This window comes from Phacochoerus africanus, chromosome 11 (genome assembly GCF_016906955.1).
Source record: "Phacochoerus africanus isolate WHEZ1 chromosome 11, ROS_Pafr_v1, whole genome shotgun sequence".
NCBI classification, from domain to species: domain Eukaryota; kingdom Metazoa; phylum Chordata; class Mammalia; order Artiodactyla; family Suidae; genus Phacochoerus; species Phacochoerus africanus.
Genome location: NC_062554.1, coordinates 75,182,900 through 75,207,072, shown reverse-complemented (window position 1 = coordinate 75,207,072; position 24,173 = coordinate 75,182,900). Strand labels below are relative to the sequence as shown.

Genomic DNA, 24,173 nt, shown 5'->3' with positions numbered 1-24,173 from the left:
TTTCCATTTAGATCTTTTTCAATTTCTTTCAACTGTGTTCTGTAGTTTTTAGAGTATAGGTTTTGCATAGCTTTTGTTAAGTTTTTTCCTAAGTAATTCTTTTTGAGGCTATTGTAAATTGAATTGTTTTCTTAATTTCATTTTCAGTTGCTTATTTCCAATGTATAGAAGTACAGTTGATTTTTTATATTGCTCTTGTCTCCTTCAACATTGATGGACTTTTTAGTTCTAATAGTTTTTTTTTAAATGGATTCCTTTTAGGACTTTAAAAAAGCACAGGACCGTGTCTTCTACAATCTAGCATTTAAAAATTACAACTCTTTGAGGCTATGACCATACTGTGTGGCCTAGGAAACTTACTAGAGGAAATTAGTTGACTTTTGCGATTATATTTAGGAAAGAAACAGTTGCCATTTTGTAATTGTCTTTTTTTAATCTTAAAAAAAATGTAGTGGATTTTTAGGCTAGAGACATTTCTGGGGAAAGCAAAGTCCCAAAATAAACTCAAAGGCTCTTTGAGCTTATTTGGTGAAGTTTTGCTTTTAATAATATCACCATTATTTGGTGATATTGTGGGAACTATAGACCTTCCAAACAGAGCTTGTTTGGCACATACTAAAATAACAATGATTATACCTTAAGAGATAAGCATTATAATTTGTTTTTACTTTCAGGAGGAGTAGCTGAGCTAAGAAAAATATGACTTTAAATATCCAAAATATATATCTAGTGCTTCATTAATATTTCATTGCTAATTCAGTTTTGCTTCTTTGCCTATATGACCCAACCTGGGGGTAAAATTTTAAGACCCTGTGCTTTAGACTAGGAGAGATCTTTTTTTTTTTTTTCATTTTTTAAGTTTTATTAAGTATAGTTGATTTACAATGTTGAGATAATTTATGCTGTACAAAGAAGTGATTTAGTTATACTCATACACACATCCATTCTTTTTCAGATTCTTTTCCTATGTAGATTATCACAGAATATTGGATAGAGTTCCCTCTATATAGCAGGTCCTCATTGACCATCCACTCCATATATAATAGTGTGCATATGCCAACCCCAAACCCCCAATCGATCCCTCCCCCGCTTCTGATTTTTTTTTAAGTTAGTAATAAATCAGACAATGATGCTTATTTGAAAGCCATCCTCTGGTGTGGTATGAATTATAGTTCATATATAAATGACACCAAGTAACCAAAAAGCCTGGAATATTTTCCTCTTTTCCTCGCTAGGACTGCAAGTTAGGTTTTGAAAGGTCAGAGAATGGTGATGATTTAGTGATAGGATGGCCCTAAGAATGACTCCTAGAATCTTTCATATTAAAGCTCATGGAATTTTCCATGAGACAGAGTACAGAGCACAGAGCAGAATTTGAAAATCTGCCCTTTATAGCAACATGTATGGACTTAAAGATTATCCTAGTAAGTGAAGTTAGACAGTAAAAGACAAACATCATTTGATATCACTTATATGTGGATTATTAAAAAAAAAGGAATCAAATGAACTTATTTACAGAGCAGAAACAGACTTACGGAATTTGAAAACACACTTATGGTTAAGAAGGGTATGGGATGGGAGGGCGGGGAGATAGACTCGGAGTTTTGGGATTGACATATGACAATGTGGTGTATGGAATGGTTGGCCAGTCAGGACCTGCTGTATAGCACAAGGAACTCTACCCAGTTATTCTGTGATCATCTGAATGGGAGAAGAATCTAAAAGAAAATGGGTGTGTCTGCATGTATAACTGAATCACTTTGTTGTACAGAAATTATCGCAATATCATAAATCAACTGTACTTCAATAAAACATTTAAAAAATGGGGGAAAAGAATTTGAAAATGACTTTGGTGTTTAGTTTCTGATTTTCTAGTTATATGATGAAAGGAGTACTCTTACCTTTCATTGCCTCACAGGCATGGAGAAATCTTAAAACAATCAAATGTTAAGTGAGAAAGCTCTTTGAGCCTCCTAAAGGGAAAAAAGAATATTAGCTTGCGATGATATTACAGGGTCTTCCAAAGTGAGGGGAGAAATTCTAGAACTCATTGTGACTACTGGGCTTATAGATGTTTCCATTCATGAACATTCAGGGAAATATAGAGGCCAAGCATTTCAGAAAATTCAGTGCACCAGTGTGACTTATTGGAGCAGGATGAAATATTCAGAGATTATGAACCTAATGAAATTATTTTTGGAAAAAAAGTGTGATTTTTCCAGAGCGACAAAATTTAAGAAATATTTTAATTTCGTAAGAAGAGTTGATTATCCATGAAAATGACTATAGAAAATATAGGTAGTTTTCCTCTTTACCAGTAATCTTCCTTCCCTCTGGCACATATCATTCGACTTTTCCAATTAGAATGGCTTAGTCATCTTAGGATATTTGAGTACATACACCTGTGTAAGTTACAAGAGTGAAAAATCAATTTTGTAGAGATTGTACCAAGTGATTAAAAAAAACCTCGAGGTCTATTTTTTTTTTAAGCAGAATTCCATAACCAAACTGTTCTTCCCATAGCAACCTTTTCTTTACCACAAATGTAGTATCAAGTAAGACCTTAGGGTTTGAAAATAATAATATTTGCTGCTGGCAAGTGATACCAACATATGTAAATGCTTAGACCAGGATCTGTCATGTCTCTGTGACATCAGGGGACTTTGCTCCAAAGTGTTCAGATTGGACCCTTATTCCCTTTCAAAAGAAATGAACCCTTCTTCATATTGTTGCTTTTTACTGGACAAAAAAAAAAATCCCTCAGATTCATCTGATTAAATCATCTACAGCCTTCAGGACCCTAATCAAGTTTTATCTTCTGCGGGAAGCTTTTTTTCTCCCACTTTTGCAAGTGCATCCTCCCTTAAACTGCTATTGCCTTGTCATGAGGAACTCTCACAGTTTAGCCCAGTATACTCTTTGGATGTGCTATTACTCCTTGTGGCATGGACTTGGATTCAGCTCTTGGACTTGAACTGTCCCACCCTTTTGCTTCCCATAATACAGGACAGTGCTCAGAGCTGTGCTGCTAGCTGAGGACTGTCATTGTTACAGTGGCCAGTATGTTAGAACAGCTGAGAACTGCAGTGGACCCCATTCTCAGGGTCGTGTAGTTTGTAAACTGTCCAGCTTCAGGGATCACCAATCACTTAGGCCCTGAAATGAATGTCATTCACTGAATTGTACAACATGTACATCCCCTTGGGTCTGCTAGTGGCTAGAGCTTACACTTAACTGCATTACATTAGCTAGTCCAGAGTGTCTTTCCTACATCCTTCCTTTCATATTTTCTGTCTATTTCAGTGGGGAGTTAAAAATCCCTTCTGTAACCCTTTAGGACAGTGTTTTTCAAAATGAGGTCCAGGACCCTTGAATCATAAAACCTGGGATGCTAATTAAAATGCAGGTTCTTTAGCTCACATGAATCAGCCTCGGTGTGGGGCTGGAGACTTTAATAAGCAAGACTGATGATCCTTATGCACTTCACTGAAATCTTAAGAAATGATGAAATGCCTTTTTGGTAAGGTGGAAACTGTAGGGCCTCAAAGGGTTCATACCACTGTCCTTAATCTGTTGGACTATTGTAAACCTTTTTTTAGTCATTTAAATTCAAGCACAACTTACTGAATGTTTGTTCTCTGCCCACCATTGTGCCAGCCACAGTGGGAGAACCAGAGGTGAAAAATATAGCCTTTGTTCTCAGGATGCTGATGATCTAAGGAAGAAATGCTTAATAAATGTGTATACTCACACAGACCTGTCTGCACACCTAGACATGCTATATAGAGATACCATTTTAAAAACACTTTATCAGTAGTACAGGTTTATAGAGTTGGCAATTTGTAGAGGTTGAAACAGGTCTTAGAGATTCCATATAGCTCTGTACTTCAGAGGGAATAGATCTCAATGCTGCGGGCAGGTATTTGCGTAAGAAAGACAAGCTCTAATGGAAAAGCAGAAAAGGCTCTAGACTTCGGGTTCAGAGTTCACAGTTTTGAATTCAGGCCAGAGTTGTAGTAAGCAGTAAATGATAGTTCAAATAAGGTTGTTGATTAGAATGAGGTGTACTTTAAATTCATTTACTAAGTTTTGGATAATGTAAATTTGTTATATATATTTATAGTTTTATACCATATAAATATTAAAACATAATAAATCCTTTAGCTTTATAAGCCAATAGTGGGTTAATATCTTCTGTTACTTCCTATAGGACATTGAAGATATCAAGAAAAGGAAGGACCTCAATTTTTTTTAAAGTATAATTGACTTAACATTGTTGTGCCAATTTCTGCTGTACAGCACAGTGACTCAGTCATACATGTACATATATATATGTACACACACACACATACACACACACACACATATATTCTTTTACTTATATTATCTTTCATCATGATCTATCCCAGGATGTTGAATATAGTCCCTGTGCTTATAAAGCAGGATCTCATTGCTTATCCATTCTAAATGTAATAGTTTGCATCTACCAATCCCAAACTCTGCATCTACCAATCCCAAACTCTGCATCTACCAATCCCAAACTCCTAGTCCATCCCTTTCCCTCCCCCCATCCCCCTCCCCCTGGGCAACCACAAGTCTGTTCTCCATGTCTGTGAGTCTGTTTCTGTTTTGTAGATAGATTCACTTGTGCTCTATTTTAGATTTCACATATAAGTGATATCATATGGTATTTATCTTTCTCTTTCTGACTTACTTCACTTAGTATGGTAATCTCTAGTTCCATCTGTGTTGCTGCAGATGCCATTATTTTGTTCTTTTTATGGCAGAGTAATATTCCATATGTACCATATCTTCTTTAAAAATTTTTTTTTATTATAGTTGATTTACAGTGTGCCATCTCTTTTTAATCCATTCATATTTTGATGAGCATTTAGGTTGTCTTGGCTATTGTGAATAGTGCTAATATGAACATAGGGGTGCAAGTGTCTTTTTGAATTATAGCTTTGGAAGGACCTCATTTTTGACAGCTGTCCTTTGCTTATTGCACTGAAACATTATTTCACCAGAATACGTTTTAAAAAGGAATCTATTTCACTAGCTTGGCAGAAAGATGGGCAAAAAGCCATTTTTGTTTGTATATTTCTCTATAATTCTATTATAGTATAGAATGGTCACATCTTTGTCACTTGAACATCATTTCTCATTAGACAATTTATTGGTCTGGATTGGAAGACTGTGGGGCCTTCCTTGAATTTGTACTGGGCCTGCTTCCTATAGAGGCGTAGACATTTAGAATAAGGAGGGAGCTACAGATTATCTATTTTACCACACAGAGCCATTTGAATAGTAATACCTAGCACATGGCAAGTGCCTAAGAAATTTTAACTGCTATTAGTAGCCAAATTTGAACCCAAGTCATTTGAATTTCAATTCGGTAATTTCTTATGGGGTGTTTCAGAGCCAAAATTTGCAGAGAACCTCCTCTGACTTAATTTATTTCATTTATCACCTTTCCCCACTCCCACCCAGATCCTCTGGGATGCTGTCCTTTTTTTTTTTTTTTTTGTCTTTTTGCCTTTTCTAGGGCCGCTCCTGTGGCATATGGCAGTTCCCAGGCTAGGGGTCCAATTGGAGCTGTAGCCACCGACCTGTGCCAGAGCCACAGCAATGCGGGATCCAAGCCGCGTCTGCGCCCTACACCACAGTTCACGGCAACGCCGGATCCTCAACCCACTACGCAAGGGCAGGGACCGAACCCGCAACCTCATGGTTCCTAGTCAGATTCGTTAACCACTGCACCACGACGGGAACTCCCTAAATCTCAATTCTTGATTCACTTCATTTTTCTTAGTCCTGTTTCTTTTTTTGCTGAAAGTGGAAAAGATGGAATAAAGTCAAAGAAATTGAAGGTTACACTTTAAAGCTTTTTATTTTATTGTCCTCAACAGGTCCAGCCTGAGGTTTCCTGCCATCTTTTATAAAATTTATGCCCGGCATAATTCTGATTTTTACTGCCTTCTCTGTGCAAATACACACCCAGACTTATGCTGATGGCAGCACTACTGTTTCTTCATGGCAAGGCTTGAAATTTTTCTGGAAACTTTAAAACCGTGGAATAAAAACTTGTGGGTGTAAGGGGAGGTGGAAGTAGGAAATTTGGGGGAAACAGTGGGAACATGTGCCAGGGTTTTTGGCATCCTTTAGAGGACTAAAAAATTTACTTTTTTTTTTTTTTTTTCAAAATAGTTGCAAAGGGAATAAAAACAAGGTAGCAGCCATAGTTTGCTCATAAAAAGGAGCAGGTTTGGTAGACATATTTAAAGGTCTGAAGGCCGGACAAGTTCATTGATATAATTTATGTCCCTTTACCCTCCCGACAATATAGACTCTTGTCGGAAGCAGGGGGACTAACTAGTAAAGAAAAACATGAAGCTTTAAGAATGTAAAGTTTTCCATACTGTTGTTTTCTGTTCTCTGTCAGCCCTCGTACCATTTGCAGTAGAGGCTAAAAGCAGGGGAAGGATCCGTAGGTAGTACATGTGGTAGTTAGAATGGGAGGAGTTGGGCCTTGGAGAACTCGTGGGGTTGGCAGGGTAACATCGGAGGATGGGGCTGCTGGCTCTCCCTCCCTTGGCTCTTGTCTTTAAATGTGGCCTGGGGAGTACTGCGGCTCTTTAAAGCTCAGGTAGAGCCTCAGTGCTGTTGAATATATGCGTCAAGATTTATATCCAACTGATTTCTAAATCTTGAAAAACATTTTCATAGCTTGATAAAGGACTATATTTAAGACTTGTATAGTGTTTGGTGTATTTCTGTATGTTATATGTGCGTTTCCTGCCACTACAGATTGAGTTATATTCCTGGTGCCTAGAAAATAGTATTTATTGAAACAAAAATAGATGATGATAGGAGACATGGCTTATTACTTTGGTTTGGTTTGCTGCTGCCTTTGAGGCCTTTGTGTGTGTGTGTGTGTGTGACCTCTTGATTTTTTTCCCCCTTCATTTTATTGGGCAGGATTATTAACTTTGATTTCATGAGACTCCCATTTTTATTTCTGCTGCAGTTTTCTAATCTATGCGTTTTTAAAGTTGTTACCTTTTATACCAAGAAAGCAGCACTATCCATTGAATAACAGATTTTTTATGAGGAAGAGCCTGATTTGCTTTGTTTTAACCAACCTTTCTTTTCTCTTTTCAGAGGATGTTAAGCAAGTTTTTGAACAGACCACAATTCATCAACGTATTCCATTTAACTGGGATTCAGAGTTTGTGCAACTCCATTTTGGAAAGGAAAGAAAAAGACACCTGACGTATGCAGAGTTCACTCAGTTTTTACTGGTGGGTCTAGTTCTTAGAAAAAGTTAAAAAGAGTGAATAAATTAAACTGGGATCCTGATCCAAACATGCTAATAACCCTGGCCAACCATCTTACTTAGAAGTATTTCTTTGCTGTTACGTAGAAGCTGTGGTAGATTAAATGGGCTCTTACGACTGTGTAGAATCCCTTCATGTTTAAATGGGATACACATTAAGGACCCAGGAAACGAAGTGATTTGCTGAAAGTCATGTAAGTCAGGAGGGGCGGAATCAGAACCTGAACTCTTGCCTTATGAGTGGTTCCACTACCGTTTATCAGTATTTTGTCTTCCCTTGAGAAATGGACAGATGTCATCAGCCTCAAACCATAGAATCATTTCACCTGAGGCCTTGAATAGCCAAGACACTGGGTCTGGGACTGACTGTATATTGGAATCACCTGGGGAGCTTTAAAAAATTGTGGTTTGGATCCCTTCCCCTCTAGAGACTAGATCTGATGTTTGGGGTGGGGACTGCCTGGGTGCTGGGATATTTAAAGCTTTTCACGTTCTTCAGTTTTGCAGCCAGGTTTGAGAATCACTGTTGGGGAGCACTTGCTGTTCATATTCAGGGTTCAACTCAGTGGGAGTCGTCCACATGTCTGGGATACCCCTGGCTCAGGCCCTCCTGCCTTTCTCTCTTCACTTCCCCCAACGATGATATTTTCACTGGGCTACTGATGATGTCAGTGGGAAAGCAGTAACGAAATACGATGACCGTTTAGTTTTCCACCTGAAGCATAATTTCAAGACTGTTAATTCTGATATTCATGTTTAGTCACTAGAAATCACTATCTATATGATACATAGGTCTGTGTGATAAACCACTCTTCCTTTTGGATTTTATGCATGTGTTTAGTTTCTCTAACACTTTTAGTTATATTTTATTAAATGTAATATTTGAAAAGACTTAAGGGAATCCATTTCATATGTTTTAATTCTGGGTCTCAAGGCAAAATTGGCCAGGGAAACCATCATCTTCTTTTATTTCTTTAATGGACATGTAGTTGGTGTATAATATTAGGTTAGTTTCAGGTGTACTATATAGTGGGTTGATGTTTGCATATGTTATGAAATGGTCACGATGGTCAGCAGCAACCATCTGTTCATGTACAGAGCTATTAGAGTATTATTGACCCTATTCCTCATGTTGGATAAGACATCCTTGTGGCTTGTTTATTTTATTATTGGAGATTTCTCTCTCTTAATCTCCTTCACCTATTTTGCACACACATCCTCTCCCCACTGCCCACCTCCCCTACCCACCTTCCATTCTTTGTTATCTGTAGCATCAGCAGTGGGTGTCTAAGTGCCCCTGCTTCTTCTGTGTGCCCAAGACCTTACTAGAACCTCCTGAAGAGTGTGGGAAACACAGTCTGGATGGGGGCAGAGGGCACAAGGGTACCAGGCCCTGTGCTCATTCAGTCAGCATTTTGTGGTCTCCAGTCTTAGAGGCACCAGCCTATGTAATAAGGTGGCTTTAATAGATGCTCCTCTTTTTGACTTTTACTGGTATGTGAAATTTGTCATGGTTTCTAATTTGCTTTTATTTCCCCAGCCTTTGAAAACTTAAAACAAGTTGCCTTAAACATGCCTTTGTAATTTTTTAAAAAAAACATGTTAATATCTATGAATTCCTGGTTGTAGTTCTTTATAAACACAAACCTGCTTAAATAACTCAGGTGGAGGATGGAATGTGAGTGGTTAGGTTTGTTCTGTTGTTTACACAAGACACTGGCGCGCAGTAGGAGGTGGTATTCATTTTGATGAGGAATAATTACAATAATGCTATTGAGACAAATGCCTCAAATTGACTTTATGGAACACAGCCTAATTAACTTTTAGTCTTAATGGGATGTTAGCAATAGTAAGGATGATCACATTTCCCTTTAAGCAAGTATCAATTATGCGGAATTGAGTCGGCTGTAAGCCACTCAGCTGCTTTGAGGCCCTCCTCAAGATACGAGGGAGCCAGAGTCAGAGATTGGATGGCTCAGGGATTACCGATTAGGTTTCCAGCTGCAGTTTGCGAGGAATTTGCTTGTATTTGACACCGTTCTGTACTGGCGAAGGCAGTCACCCCTCAGTGTCCTGCATGGGATGATTTTGACGTTGTAGCCAGAATGCAAGTGCAAACCTTTTACTAGATTCTAATGGTGTAGGTAGATAAGGAGGGCCTTGCTTTTGTGTCCCACTCTAGTCCTAGATGTAAAGGAATGGATGTATCATGATAGACTTGGTGTGAATGCCAGTTTTGATGAATGAAATACCAGTTTTGATGTCTACCTTTGGGTCACTCTCCCATTGCCCCCATTCAGATGCTTTCTTTGCTTCCTTTGAAGTCTTCTGAATGAAGGTGGAGCTTCAGACCTCATCTTCAAATACTTGGCTCTTTTCTTAATGCAGGAAACTTCTTTTTTTTTTTTTTTTTTGTCTTTTTGCCTTTCCTAGAGCCGATCCCGTGGCATGTGGAGATTCCCAGGCTAGGGGTCTAATTGGAGGATGCAGGAAACTTCCTAAACACGTAAATGAACTACCTCTCCCATGTTCTGGGCTCTTGCTTTGTCAAGCATGTGCCTACCTTTCTGCTCTGGGACAGGGCTCAGAAACACAGTCACCAGCCCCCTGGCTGGTGCCACGGCTGAGAAGTGTTTGTGATTTCAAGGTGCCTATTGTCAGTAACATCTGTCAATCCCACTTAAGGTTCTAGAAGGTATTTCAGGTTGGTTCCAGCCAACTCAGCCTCACACTCTTGTGTTACCTGTGCTTATGCACATGTTTATGCCTCCTGGGCAGTGCCATTCTCTGCAAGGTCAGTTTTTTCCCCTACATTTATGTTTTATTATGTCGAAGCAAGTATGAGTTTGTTACAAGCCATCAAGTGGCTCTGAGGACTCTGCCTGTCCACACATTCATCTGCATACTGAGGTGGTCACTGCTGATCCTGGTTATCGATTGACTGCTGAGCTGGAATGTCGTCTGTGCCTTCGTTTAAAATTCGTGCCATGGTGAATCTCTCCTACATCCTTTGATTTGCCTGATAAGTAGCAGGGACACAAAGCCTCCTTTTGGTTTTTATTTTTATTTTTATGTTGCTTTTTAGGGCTGTACCCATGGCATATGGAGGCTCCCAGGCTAGGGGTTGAATCTGAGCTGCTGGCCTATACCATCATCCAACTCGGGATCCAAGCTGCATCTCTGACGTACACCACGGCCCACACCAACGGTGGATCCTTAACCCACTGAGCGAGGCCAGAGATCAAACCCGCATCCTCATGGATACTAGTTGGATTTGTTTCTGCTGCACCACAACGGGAACTCCCACTGCTGCTATTTTTTATGCCCAGTTCTATCATCTCCACTTAACTGCATGAGTGATGGTGTGTGTGTGTGTGAATCTTAATACAGTTTTATGTGTGGAATGTAGGTGTGTGTATTTTAAAATAATATATAAGCCTTTCCAACTAACCTCACCACTTAGAGCAGAGCTCTAATTTTATGGTTATTTGAAAAAATGGATTTTAATATGCTGAAAACAGTACATTTAGAAAGCAATTTGCAGAGATTTTCCTATTCTGTACCTGATGGAACTCTGTGTTCATGAATAATATTAACATAGAACTCTCTACTCTGTTTAGGAGTATTCTTGTCATTATTACGTGCATGGGGCAAACCACCCAATTCAGCAAATGTTTGCTGAGGATGCAGGATTTGTCGAAAGGCCCTGTGCAAAAGGCTCAGAGGTGTAGAGGTAACAGCAACTTTTGAGACACTTATAATGCACATGTCTAGGGGGTGTTCCTATGTTTATTCACCCAACAGCTCAAAAGGCATAGTTGCAAGCAGGTGTAAAACATATGCCCTATGAGGTTGCTCTTTTATAACACAAATCCTTAAGATTTATATCATAACTCCTCATGGTAGATGTAATCCTGAAACCAACATTCAAAGTGTGGTTGGAGCAGCCATCCAGAGCACAGAATTAAAAGGCCAGATACTAGCATGAGGTCGTCCAGTTAACAGCACCACTTAACAGAGTAGACTAAGGGCTTTCACTTTAGTCTTTTGGTGGTTATCTCATTTGTGATTTTGATTTGCATTTCCCGAATGGCTATAATATCGAGCATCTTTTCATGTATTTATTACTACTTGTATATCTTTGGAATTATGTCTGGTCAGATACAGTACCCATTTCTTATTGCATGAAAGTTGTATGTAGGCAGCTGTGAGCACAGAGTGATAGGCCTCTTTCTGCCCAATTATTCTATAGAGTCAGTACTAAGAGTCCCTCTCAAAAAAAAAGAGTAGTAATAGTAACAATTTTTATAATTTACAAAGTGCTTTTAAATATTCTATTTCTGATAACTGCATCCCCTAATACCCTGAGAGGTAATTACCATTATCCCCCATTATATGAAAAAAAATAAACAGACTCCAGGGTAAAATTTTGCATTTACAGGTAATTTTATGGGGAAATGCTCCTGGCTTTCATTAAGTTCCCAAAGGAGTACCCCAAAAAGGGTACAGAACAACTGTTCTAGGCTTAACTTCTTGCATAAGATCACAGCCACGTGAGGAATTAAAATATTATACTGTTACCGCTATCCTCCATTATACGGTCTCCAGAGCCATGGCTGTGAAGTTTGTTTCTGGAAGGGGCCGTGTTTCTGAATGGGCGTGTACAGTTACGCATTGCTGGACATTTATTGCCAGATATGATAATGAAAAAGCCATATTATGGGTGTGTAACTGTTGTTTCAATTTACTTTTTGATGTGTTTTATAGTCATGGGTATATATTTCATATATAGTTAATACAGTGTAAAAGTAATCTATGCATAGGAGTTTCTAGTTGCTGCAGTCTCTGTATAGAAAAGTCTTGGATTGCTACCCAAGGCAGTATACTTGTTAACTAGAAACCTTTTGCTATTAACTATCTCTCACCTAGCATTTTCCTGCTTAGAAAGTGCTTTGCCTTGTATTGGTCTTTATAGTCACTTTAGCTGTTAAGTAGTTTCTTTACGAAAGATGAGCACAAAGAAACCTGGAGGGGTTTTCTGGGTTTGTTTGAGACAGGTGGAACAAAAGTTGGTTTTAAGCTTCTTAAATCTCCAGCAATGTTTTTCAGATTTTGTGTAAAATTTTTCAGAAGTGATTATTTTAAAAGCCGGAGCTCTGGGCCTCTTTTCCCACCAAGGGTCTGATTCAGTAGGTCTGGATAAGGGCTTAAGAAATTGCCTTTCACGGAGTTCCTGTTGTGTGGCACAGTGGTTAACGAATCTGACTAGGAACCATGAGGTTGCAGGTTCAATCCCTGGCCTTGCTCAGTGGGTTAAGGATCCGGCATTGCCGTGAGCTGTGGTGTAGGTTGAAGATGCAGCTCGGATCCTGCGTTGCTGTGGCTCTGGTATAGGCCTGTGGCTACAGCTCCGATTAGACCCCTAGCCTGGGAACCTCCATGTGCCACCAGAGCGGCCCTAGAAAAGGCAAAAGACAAAAAAAAAAAAGACAGAAAAAAAAAAGCGAGAAATTGCCCTTCAGATAAGCATCCTGAATTGTGATGTTCCAGATAGCCCAAGGGCCGTACGTTGAAAAACATCACCTTGATGACAAAGCCCTTAGTGTTTAAAAGCACAGAATCTGGGAGTTCCTATTATGGCCCAGTAGGTTAAGAACTCAACATAGTCTCTGTGACAATGCAGGTTCCATTCCTGGCCTTGCTTAGTGGAATAAGGATCCGGTGTTGCAGCAGGCTGCAGTGTAGGTTGCAGATGCGGCTTGGATCTGGTTTTTGCTATGGTTGTCCCATAGGCCGGCAGCTGCAGCTCTGACTTGACTCCTAGCCTGGGAACTTCCATATGCCACAGGTGCAGCCATAAACAGAAAAATAAATAAGAGATAAAAATGAAAGCACAGAATCTTGTGTTCAGGTCTTCATCCTAAGGTTGATTGGGTAGCTCGGAGAGGCACACGTGATCAGATTTGTGCTTCAGAAGGATCACTCTGGCTGTTGTGTGGGAAATCAGGTGGAGAGGGAGCTGACTGGAAGAGGGAGACCAGCTGGTCACTTTCTAATCTAAGAGAGAAATGACTGTGGCCTGGTTTGGATGGTAACAGTGATGAGCTGAAGAAAAGTTGAAGGGATGGCCCTGACCTGGCTTAGTGATTTGTTAGGTTGGGGCCAACTAAGGTTATGCAAAACTCATGGTTCACCACTGTATTTTAGGCTTGGCCAGGTGGGGGATGGTGGTGTTTTACTGAGATGGGAAGCAGAGGAGGAAGGGATGCAAGAGGAGTTAAAAGGGGCTATGAGGAGTGCTGTGCAAGTAATTGCCACTCAGGTGACTGGGTTGTTTCCACCTCATTGCCCCCTTGGGGTTGAGATACCATAGGAGCCCTACCTATGGCCCCACAGACTTGGGCATTTCCAAGAAAATCCTCTTTTGCATTTTATGGAGCCAGGAAATTTCTTCTATTTCCAGGGGGCTTCCTCCTATTGCTATAGGAATCTAGAAATCAGCAGTGCTCTAAGCTGGTGGAGAGACCAGATTTTTGAAATTGGGATTCTGTGAGTTAGCCACAAAACAGAGTATCTGACTTTGGAGAGAATGGAGCTAAAAATCCCCTCGAATATCTTCTCATCAAATAGAGTTTAAGAATGAAGTTACCCGACCCAACAGAAAGCCTTAATCACAAAGGTGTGGGTGTTCTGTTCAAGTCCTTTTCTTCTCAGAAGACAGGTGGTGAAACCCAAAGAGGCAAGTCATAGTTTGGTAGAGCTGGGAGAAGGTGGGAATCAGAGCTGTGTCCCGAGTCCCAGACCAGCCATTCCTCTTGGCAGGGACCTTTGTTGGATCACGTGAGCCCTGTTGGATGCCAAAGCATATTCATGCAAATAATGCAGCTGAACATTTTTAGTTCTTTTTGCTAAACCGAATTGACCAGTGTTTTGGTTTATGGGTCAGCAGGGCATATGGATCAACCCAAGTCTTTTGTGTAAAAAGGTCATTTTGATTATTTGGGTTCTGTGCCCTAGAGTGTAGAGGTCTGGAAGCCGGCTGCTCCCAGGTGCTGGTGGTTGCCACATGTCCCCCTGGAGGGCAGAGATGCACTGTACCAAGGCAGCTGTTTTTAGTCATAGGTTTGGGACTGCATATGTCAAGGTATCCTGCTATAAGGCAAAACTTTCCACACAAAAGGCTCTGTTTGTTCAAAAAAAAAAGAAATCATTCCCCCCCTCCCACCAAATGAACGAAAACATAACCTTCAACCGTGGTCACATCAAATTCTCAGGCTTTGGAATTGATAGAGCACTTCAGGTGTTAACAAAACAATCCCTTGTAGCAGAACTTGCTGAAGCCACGATTGTTTAAACAGGTTAGTGGACCACTTACAAAGTCCTTGCTTAGGATTGAGTAACCCAAGCCACTGGTGCCTCCCCTTGCGTCCCCCCCCAAACTTGCCATCTGTATTAATTAAAATATCTAGACCATAGATCTTTAGTAGCCAGAGACCAGGATTATATTTGCATTTTTAGCGTGTGCGTGCTTTTTATGTTGATTTTAAGTTGGACCAGATGGGCTCTGCAGTACAGCTTTGGTAGTACTTCATAAATACAGTACCACTTGGTATTCCAAAATTAAATAATGAGTAAAAGTAGCTAAGGTTGTTTTGACCTCAGCTTTTCCAGGAGATGAGATTGTGTTTTGTGTACAAATGGAAACCATTGCCAGTTTGGCGATGGGTGACTAGAGATGTGGGAATGGCCGGGTTACTTGAAGAATTAGATACAGGACTCATTTCACTCACACTGCACTTTCTGCTCTCTGGGCAAAGGAAATCAGAATCCCTTGTGCTCTTGTGTCCATGGTGTTCGTCACCTTGCTGTTTTGTTGAGTTGCCTGTTGTGCAGGCTTTTATAGTAACATCCTGGTAAAAATGAACACTCCATACAGCATCTCCTCAGCTGTTACCCACTGTGAAGTTTAATGTTAAATCAGAAGAGCAAAGAAATTGAGACGGAAAATCTCCATGCTTGGTTGCCGCCGAGGTGTTGTTGTGTGTGCAGTGGCAATCGCGACATAGCTTCCAAAGATCCTTTTCATTATAGGCCCCACCCAGTGAATTGGGGATGAAATTTCACCCCAAATCTGAAAGTCTCACTGCAGAGGCTGACTGTGGAGAGCACAGAAAAATGTGGAGAATGGGAACTACTTATCTCTTTCCCTATTCCATTGCCAAGTTCTGTTTTTTATTCAGTTTAAAAATACATGGATCTCTACTTTAATTAGAATTTTTTTCTCAAAATTAGCATAGGATTAAGAAAATTATACTTATATATTAAATAGTACAGATCCTGATTCATGGGCAGTATAGAAGTTATTTTAAATAAGGCTAAATATGATACCATATTTTGTAAGCAACCCTTCTTTCTATACTTTTTTCTTATTTTCACAAATAATTACCTACATTTTCCTCAGTATTCTCTACCACAACCCTAAAAAGGAATTCTTTTGAATTCTATCCTTGTTGCTAACCCCTGTTTTTATTAAAGTTTTAGATATATATTTTTAAATTTCAAAAATGTACAACATACAAAAATGCAAAGTATCCAGGGGTCTTTTTCAGTGTTCTTGGCTTTATAATATAAATCATCTGGATTTGCTGCTTGTTTTGAGGGTCTGTTGGTCTTTTTTTTTTTTTTCTCCTTGTAAATTGTTCTCAGGCTACCATACAAACTTGCCTGTATGAATAGAAGTGGAGAGAATTTTTGCATTCAAAATATACCCACTTGAAAATTGGAGATTATTAAGGAAATGACAGGCCTGGAACTATTAGAAGCATGAATGTTAAACCTAAAGTGGTGTAACCCCCATATATGTTTATCTCTATACAGCTAGAAATTTTGAAGAGTTAGATTTTTCCCCCTCCTACAGCAATCTGAATGGTTGTGTTGAAGTAGTTGGAAACTGCTACAATAAAAGTCTATTCCGTTAATCATCATGCACCAGAACAAGGGGAACAGAAAGCAGTTCACTGGCAAATATGAAGAGAAACTGCGCTTCCTTTCACGTGCCAGAACGGAACTGTCTTCGAGGTAGCTGTCCTGGTTCTTGCCCTGTGGCCTGCTGGCCTTAGCTGAAGGAGGCCCCTTTCTCTTTAAGTCCTTCCTGCCTCCATCAGCAGCGTGAAGTCAGCTCCCTGTGGCCAACTGTGATACAGGTGACAGCTTCCTTGGCAGAGCTGTGCCTTCGTCCCAGCTCCCTGGGTTTTGCACAGTCTCGGGCCCTCGATTTTATTGTATGTACTCATTTTTTTAGGTATTGATTTTATCTTTGTCATCTGCCTGCCCTTTCTGTGTATGGTAGGATAATCTCATCCATTTTTACAACTTTTTTTTTCCCCCATCTGGTTTTTGGTAGGCCTTCCCCTAAAAGGAACAGGGAGTCCACATAGGTTAAGAGTACGGCTCTGGGAGTTCCTGTCATGGCTCAGCAGAAATGAACAGACTAGTATCCATGAGGACACAGCTTTGATCCCTGGCCTCGCTCAGTGGGTTAAGGATCCAGTGTTGCTTTGGGCTGTGGTGTAGGTCGCAAACACAGCTCAGATCTGGCGTTGCTGAGGCTGTGGCGTAGGCCGGCAGCTGCAGTTCCGATTTGACCCCTAGCTTGGGAACTTCCATATGCCATGGGTTCGGCCCTAAAAAGACAAAAAAAGAAAAAAGAAAAAGAAATCGGCTTTGGAGCCAGACTGCCGGGGGCAGCATATCCAGTTTCAAACGTAGTGTCATGTGACCCTCAGTTGCCCTTTACCTTACTTTCCGTCTACAGAATGGAATTCATGGTCAGCTCCACCTTAGAAGATTATTGAGGGATGAAGCAGGAAAACATAATGGTCCCAGGAGCAGAGCTTGCACCTGATAACAGTAAACGTTAGCTTTTGGTGGGGAGATTTCCCCTAAAATTCTGTTATCTGACTTCCCAGATTTACATTTCTACCTGTGCCTATGGCTTTCTTTTGTATATCCTAACTTTGGTTTATAACGTAAGCTCTTCTCACTCCAGGTTTCTCCTCCTGGTCAACTACTTCATCTCTTTCCCCTTAGCTGTGTCCTTTTGTGGTAGATATTCCTACCTGTCCCATCGCCCAAGGTGAGAACTCCTTGAGATACACCCTGCTCTTATTTTTCTCTATAAATCATCACCCAAACTCTTCTTAAGATCTCTTTTCCAGTTAGCTGTCCAGATCATCATCTTGCTTATAGTTTTACCCAAGGCAGCATACATTAAGGGTTGGTTAAAAATTTCAATTTTGGAATCAAACACTACCTCGGTAGCGATCTCAGTGCTGCCACTTCCTAGCTGTGTGACTTTGGACTAGTTACTTAACCTTCCTGAGCTTCAGGTGCCTCTGAGTGAGATAAGGATGTTATGACTTCGTGGAATTATTATGAGGGTTAAATGAAATACTGTCTTTGATGTTCTTAGCAGAGCCCCTGGCCTGTAGGGAGTGTCCAGGTGCTCAGCTGTTCCTATTAGCCCCTACCCTGTCTGGGCTCCTTCTCTGGTTCCTGTAACTAGTCCAGAAGGACGTAGAACTGCAGAACCACTGTTCCTTACTAGGTGATTTTTTTGGTTTGTGAAAAGACACCAAAGAACTTATATTGGGGTACTTTAAAGGCTTTTAAGCCATTCATCTTGACAAAAGTCAAAGCTACTTTTTATTAAGTACCTGTTGTACCTGATGTCTAGTTCTTACCACCCTGTAAAGTACTGCAGACTCACTTCCCTGCACCCTGCCAGCCACAAGCACCATGACTGATATTTGAGCTCTGCCCATACCTGTTCCAAACTTTCAGTTTTTGTCACCATAATGTATTGTTTCCATAAACCCCTGTATTGAAATAAATAAAACAAATTCCTTGAGATACATCTCTCAGCTGGTAGTTGAACAGCTATTTCCAGTGATTGGGAACTTGCTACTTTGCAGGGTAGCCCTTTTCGTTGCTGAGTCTTTGTACTGGTTAAATACTTCTGTGTTTTATGCTAAAACTGGATCCATTTTCTCTCCACTGATTTTTTTTTCCCACCTTTTTTTTTTTTTTTTTTTCCCCACTGTACAGCAAGGGGGTCAGGTTATCCTTACATGTATACATTACAATTACATTTTCCCCCCAGCCTTTCTTCTGTTGCAACATGAGTCTCTAGACAAAGTTCTCAATGCTATTCAGCAGGATCTCCTTGTAAATCTATTCTAAGTTGTGTCTGATAAGCCCAAGCTCCCGATCCCTCCCACTCCCTCCCCCTCCCATCAGGCAGCCACAAGTCTCTTCTCCAAGTCCATGATTTTCTTTTCTGAGGAGATGTTCATTTGTGCTGGATATTAGATTCCAGTTATAAGTGATATCATATGGTATTTGTCTTTGTCTTTCTGGCTCATTTCACTCAGGATGAGATTCTCTAGCTCCATCCATGTTGCTGCAAATGGCATTATGTCATTCTTTTTTATGGCTGAGTAGTATTCCATTGTGTATATATACCACCTCTTCCGAATCCAATCCTCTGTCGATGGACATTTGGGTTGTTTCCATGTCTTGGCTATTGTGAATAGTGCTGCAATGAACATGCGGGTGCACGTGTCTCTTTTAAGTAGAGTTTTGTCCGGATAGATGCCCAAGAGTGGGATTGCGGGGTCATATGGAAGTTCTATGTATAGATTTCTAAGGTATCTCCAAACTGTTCTCCATAGTGGCTGTACCAGTTGACATTCCCACCAACAGTGCAGGAGGGTTCCCTTTTCTCCACACCCCCTCCAGCACTTGTTATTTGTGGAGTTATTAATGATGGCCATTCTGACTGGTGTGAGGTGATATCTCATGGTAGTTTTGATTTGCATTTCTCTTATAACCAGCGATGTTGAGCATTTTTTCATGTGTTTGCTGGCCATCTGTCTATCTTCTTTGGAGAAATGTCTATTCAGGTCTTTTGCCCATTTTTGCATTGATTGATTGGCTTTTTTGCTGCTCGGGTGTATAAGTTGTTTATATATTCTAGAGATTAAGCCCTTGTCAGTTGCATCATTTGAAACTATTTTCTCCCATTCTGTAAGTTGTCTTTTTACTTTTTGGTTTCCTTTGCTGTGCAAAAGCTTTTCAGTTTGATGAGGTCCCATGGGTTTATTTTTGCTCTAATTTCGATTGCTTTGGGAGACTGACCTGAGAAAATATTCATGATGTTGATGTCAGAGAGTGTTTTGCCTATGTTTTCTCCTAGGAGTTTGATGGTGTCTTGTCGTATATTTAAGTCTTTCAGCCATTTGGAGTTGATTTTGGTGCATGGTGTGAGGGTGTGTTCTACTTTCACTGCTTTGCATGCAGCTGTCCAGGTTTCCCAGCAATGCTTGCTGCATAGACTTTCTTTTTCCCATTTGATGTTCTTGCCTCCCTTGTCAAAGATTAATTGACCCTAGGTGTCAGGGTTTATTTCCGGATTCTCTCTTCTGTTCCATTGGTCTGTCTGTCTGTTTTGATACCAGTACCACACTGTTTTGATGACTGTGGCTTTGTAGTATTTCTTGAAGTCTGGGAGAGTGATGCCTCCTGCTTGGTTTTTGTTCCTCAGGATTGCTTTGGCGATTCTGGGTCTTTTGTGGTTCCATATAAATGTTTGGATTGTTTGTTCTAGTTCTGTGAAAAATGTCCTGGGTAATTTGATAGGGATTGCATGAATCTGTAGATTGCTTTGGGTAGTATGGCCATTTTTACAATATTGATTTTCCCAATCCAGGAACATGGAATATCTTTCCATTTCTTTACATCTTCTTTAATATCCTTGATTAAAGTTTTATAGTTCTCGGCATATAGGTCCTTTACCTCCTTGGTCAAGTGTATTCCGAGGTATTTGATTTTGTGAGGTGCAATTTTAAAAGGTATTATATTTTTGTATTCCTTTTCTAATATTTCATTGCTGGGATACAGAAGTGCAACTGACTTCTGAATGTTAATCTTATATCCTGCTACTTTGCTGAATTTATGAATCAGTTCAAGTAGTTTTTGGGTTGAGTCCTTAGGGTTTTCTATGTATAGTATCATGTCATCTGCATACAGTGACAGTTTTATCTCTTCTCTTCCTATATGGATGCCTTTTATTTCTTTTGTTTGTCTAATTGCTGTGGCTAGGACTTCCAAAACTATGTTGAAGAGCAGTGGTATTTTTTCCCACCTTTTTTAAGAAATACAGAGAGCCAGTCTGACTTCTTTTACCTGATGGCGCTTTAAACATTTAAATATTTGCATGCGACTATTGCTTCTTTCAGTGTTCTCCCCTTCCCTGCTTGTAAGATGAGTTTATCCATTCTGGTCCCTTTCATTTTGGAAATGAACAATAGCTTACCTATTTATGCTCTATACCATACACACCAAAGCTCTCTGTCCCAGTTTTACCCCTCTGGGTGCTGATCTGGGAACCTTCAGGGTCTTGGGAGCCCTGACTATGGGTTAGGTTTTCCTTAAACAGCTTTAGAGATGCCAGTGGAGAGCTTTGGTTTTATGTCACACTGCCGTAAGTAGTGAGCTTTCGAAGGTCATTCAGTCTCCAATTTTAGTGTCTCTGTGTTAGCTCCCCCAGGCCTCCTTAAACTGGTCTCTTTGTCTTTCTCAGTCTCTCAAGGTTGTGAGCAAGGCCAGGTGAAAGCTTTTGAGATTTGGTCTCTACTCTGCATGGTCTCTGCTGTTGTTGGGAGGACAATCTTGGTGCTCATGAGCACATCAAAGGCTTTTGCCTTAGTGAAAAATTTCAGCAATTTTACTGTTTTCTCCTGAAAATAGTCCACAGAAAAGTCCAGAGCATTAGAATAAGTTAAAAGCAAATTGAATGTTTATCGTTTTAGCTAGTAAGACTCCTCTGTGTCAGATACATCTTGCAGTCAAATTCCTGACAGCAGCATTACCCAGGCTCCCTGTGCGGTATAGTGAGATGTTAGGAGCAAGGTCAGTGTGGCAGGACCAGCTGGGTTTGAATTCCAGTTTTGCCGCTTCCTGTTAGTGAGACCTTCTGCTGCAGTGGGGTTAATAATAGTTCCTATCTTTCAGGGTTGCTGTGAGCATTAAACCGTTTTATTACTACGAAATACTTTAAAACAGCATCTGGCACATAATATGTGCTCACTTAATGCTGTTATTATGGCTCTTTTATCGTTTGAGGTAATTAATAGTGTTCATTTCTTCCCCTAGAAGAAGAAACATTTATGACATAAACAGATGTTCTTCAGAAGGCAACCCTCATCTCCAATAAGCTACTTTTAAGTTTAGAGAAACACATAACTAAACATTTTTACTATATCCTACTATTAGAAACTACGTGGATCTAGTTTCTTGTTTTTCATGGAATTTATAATGTCCCCAATCTTTTAAGAACTGTTAGAAATGTATTCTCAAGTTGTTCCTCTTTAGGGTAAAAGTGCTTTTTTTTTGGCCACGCCCGCAGCATGCAGAAGTTCCTAGGCCAGCGACAGAACCTGTGCCACAGCAGTAACCGGAGCTACAGAACTGACAATGCCAGATCCTTAACCTATGGCACCACCAGGGAACTCCTAAAAGTACTTTCTTTTTCCACGATTGCAGGAAACCTGGTGTTGAATGTTTAATTGTGTACAGAAATGTGTAGTGATGCCCTCTCTCTTCATTACAAATGCACCCCCTGCCCTGCAGTGTAAGCCCCTCCTCGCTTGGGTGTCTGTTTCCCAGTTTGACATTCCAGACAGGTTGGTCTTAATGTTCCTGGCCTCCAGCTCTCCGAGGAGATGGAGTGCCCAGGGAAAGTGATGCTGTTTTTGATATAATGATCTGAAGATCCCTGAGACTATTAGTTATAATCTAGGGGAAGTGGTAAATAAGTGAACATACTTTCTTGTATTGTTGAGAATAATCTTAGCTTCCGATAGCTTTAGCAGTGGGTCTGGCAATTCAAAGGAGACTGTGTTCATTTACTTTCAATTGAATACACACTGTGGTCATTTTTCACTACAGGGTGTGTAACAGTTGGTTTCTCCCTTTCTCTTAGATTGGAGGCACTTGTACAGAAGACCCCTTTTTGTTCAGTATATTGTGATTTGTTCACTCAATTGGTTTTATATAATACTTATCACTGATTATTATGCCCATGGTTTATTGAGTGCTTACTATATCTTAAGTATTCTGCCCACACCATAAGTAGGATGAGGAGGACATATCTCTTCCCTGGCAAAGTACGGGGAAAGACAGGAGTGGAAACAACTGACTAAAATGTAGGAGAGAAGTCTTATAATTGAGCTTCGCCAGAGACCAGGTGATCCAATCAGTTATTTTTACTTAGGAGGCCTGGTCACATTTACCTGAGTGCTGGCATTTGCCTCAAGGAAGTGGTAGGATGTTGGGAGCTAGAGATGGAGGCTACAGTCTATGCCAGATGGAAGGAAGTGTGTAGTAGACAAAGGCCCAGATGTAAGAAAGGTCTGGCTGAGCTGGGCTGGGCATGGAGTGCTGGAGATGTGGCTGAGAGGAGCTTCTGGTAGGGTCTTGAGCACATTGCTTCACAGATGGATCTTTATGATAGAAGGTCTCTGCCAAGCGCAATTGAAATCAGATCTGAGATTCTGTTGATGTGTACAAGGTGCACTGTGGAGGTTAGAAGGGAGTACCAGCTGACAGTTGGACCCATGGTGGCCACTTAGACATGGTCTGAGGAGGACTTGGACTAATGTCATCAGGAGCGAAAAGGAAGAGATGCATTTGTGTGAACATTCAAATGTCCTAAGTCAAAACCACAACAACGCTGGATCCGAGCCATGTCTGCGACCTACACCACAGCTCGCATCAATGCTGGGTCCTTAATCCACTAAGCTAGGCCAGGGACCAAACCCGCATCCTCATGGCTATTAGTTGGGTTCATTACTGCTGAGCCATGACAGGAACTCCAAAATTTTTTAAATTTAATAATTTGAAAACCACATCAGTGGCACCTTTTAATTTCACACAGATTAGATCTCACTCAAAAGGCCATTTGGGAAATGGGCAGAGTGTTGTGATCACGATAATATCCTCTGTGTGAAAACATGACTCTCCTTCTTGGCACATGGTGGGTTTTGATGGGAGGTCATTTTTATTTTGTGTATGCACTTACCCCTAGGAATGGCAACAGAAATCTAAAATTGGGTTTCCTGTCTTTAGCTCATATAAATTAACACAGGGGTACTGCTACAGTTTTGCCACCTGTGACCATTGTACCCTCCAATTCCTAATTCTAGAGCATTGGCCCCCATTTGGGACATATGGCCCTTCCGGAGACATTTTTGATTGCCATGGCCTTGGGGGAAAGGGGCTTTCAGCATCTAATCGGAAGAGAGAGGGTAGGGGTGTACAAGACAGCCCCCACAAAAAATTCTTAACCTACCCAAAATACCAGTAGTGTAGCGGAATAGCATATCCCAGAGCAGAACTGCTCTTTTCAATCTGTTGTTACATCATGTGTTTCTGGACCAAGTTACCGTTAAGATTTTTTTTCTTATCTTTTGAGAGAGGTTATTGTCCCTATAGGTGTTTTTCTTTTGATCATCAGCACCACATAAGCAGAGTTTGTCCAGATCTTTGAGCCTACCAAACTTCATTTTAGTTTTCATTTTCCTTGTGTCTTTGGACTCCAGCAGGACATGGAAGTGATTAGGTTTCTTTGAGCAGGAAGTTGAAGGTGAGATGCACCTTCTCAAGACACATTCACTAGTCTGAGCAAAGTTCTTTCTTTGGAAGGAAACGATAACGTGGAGGTGCTATTGAACAAATGTGAGGCTTAGTAAATCAAGATATAATGTGTATTTCTTCA

At 40.4% G+C, this 24,173-nt stretch overlaps 1 protein-coding gene across 2 annotated transcripts in view; it reads left to right on the top strand.

The window, feature by feature from the left end:
- The window catches only part of SLC25A13 (solute carrier family 25 member 13), a 197,202-nt gene that overhangs the window by 97,407 nt on the left and 75,622 nt on the right, over positions 1 to 24,173 (top strand). For both annotated transcript variants that reach the window (XM_047751930.1, XM_047751931.1), the window contains exon 5: positions 7,162 to 7,301. In XM_047751930.1, the coding sequence (XP_047607886.1) occupies positions 7,162 to 7,301 (140 nt within the window). The remainder of the gene's footprint in view (positions 1 to 7,161; positions 7,302 to 24,173) is intronic.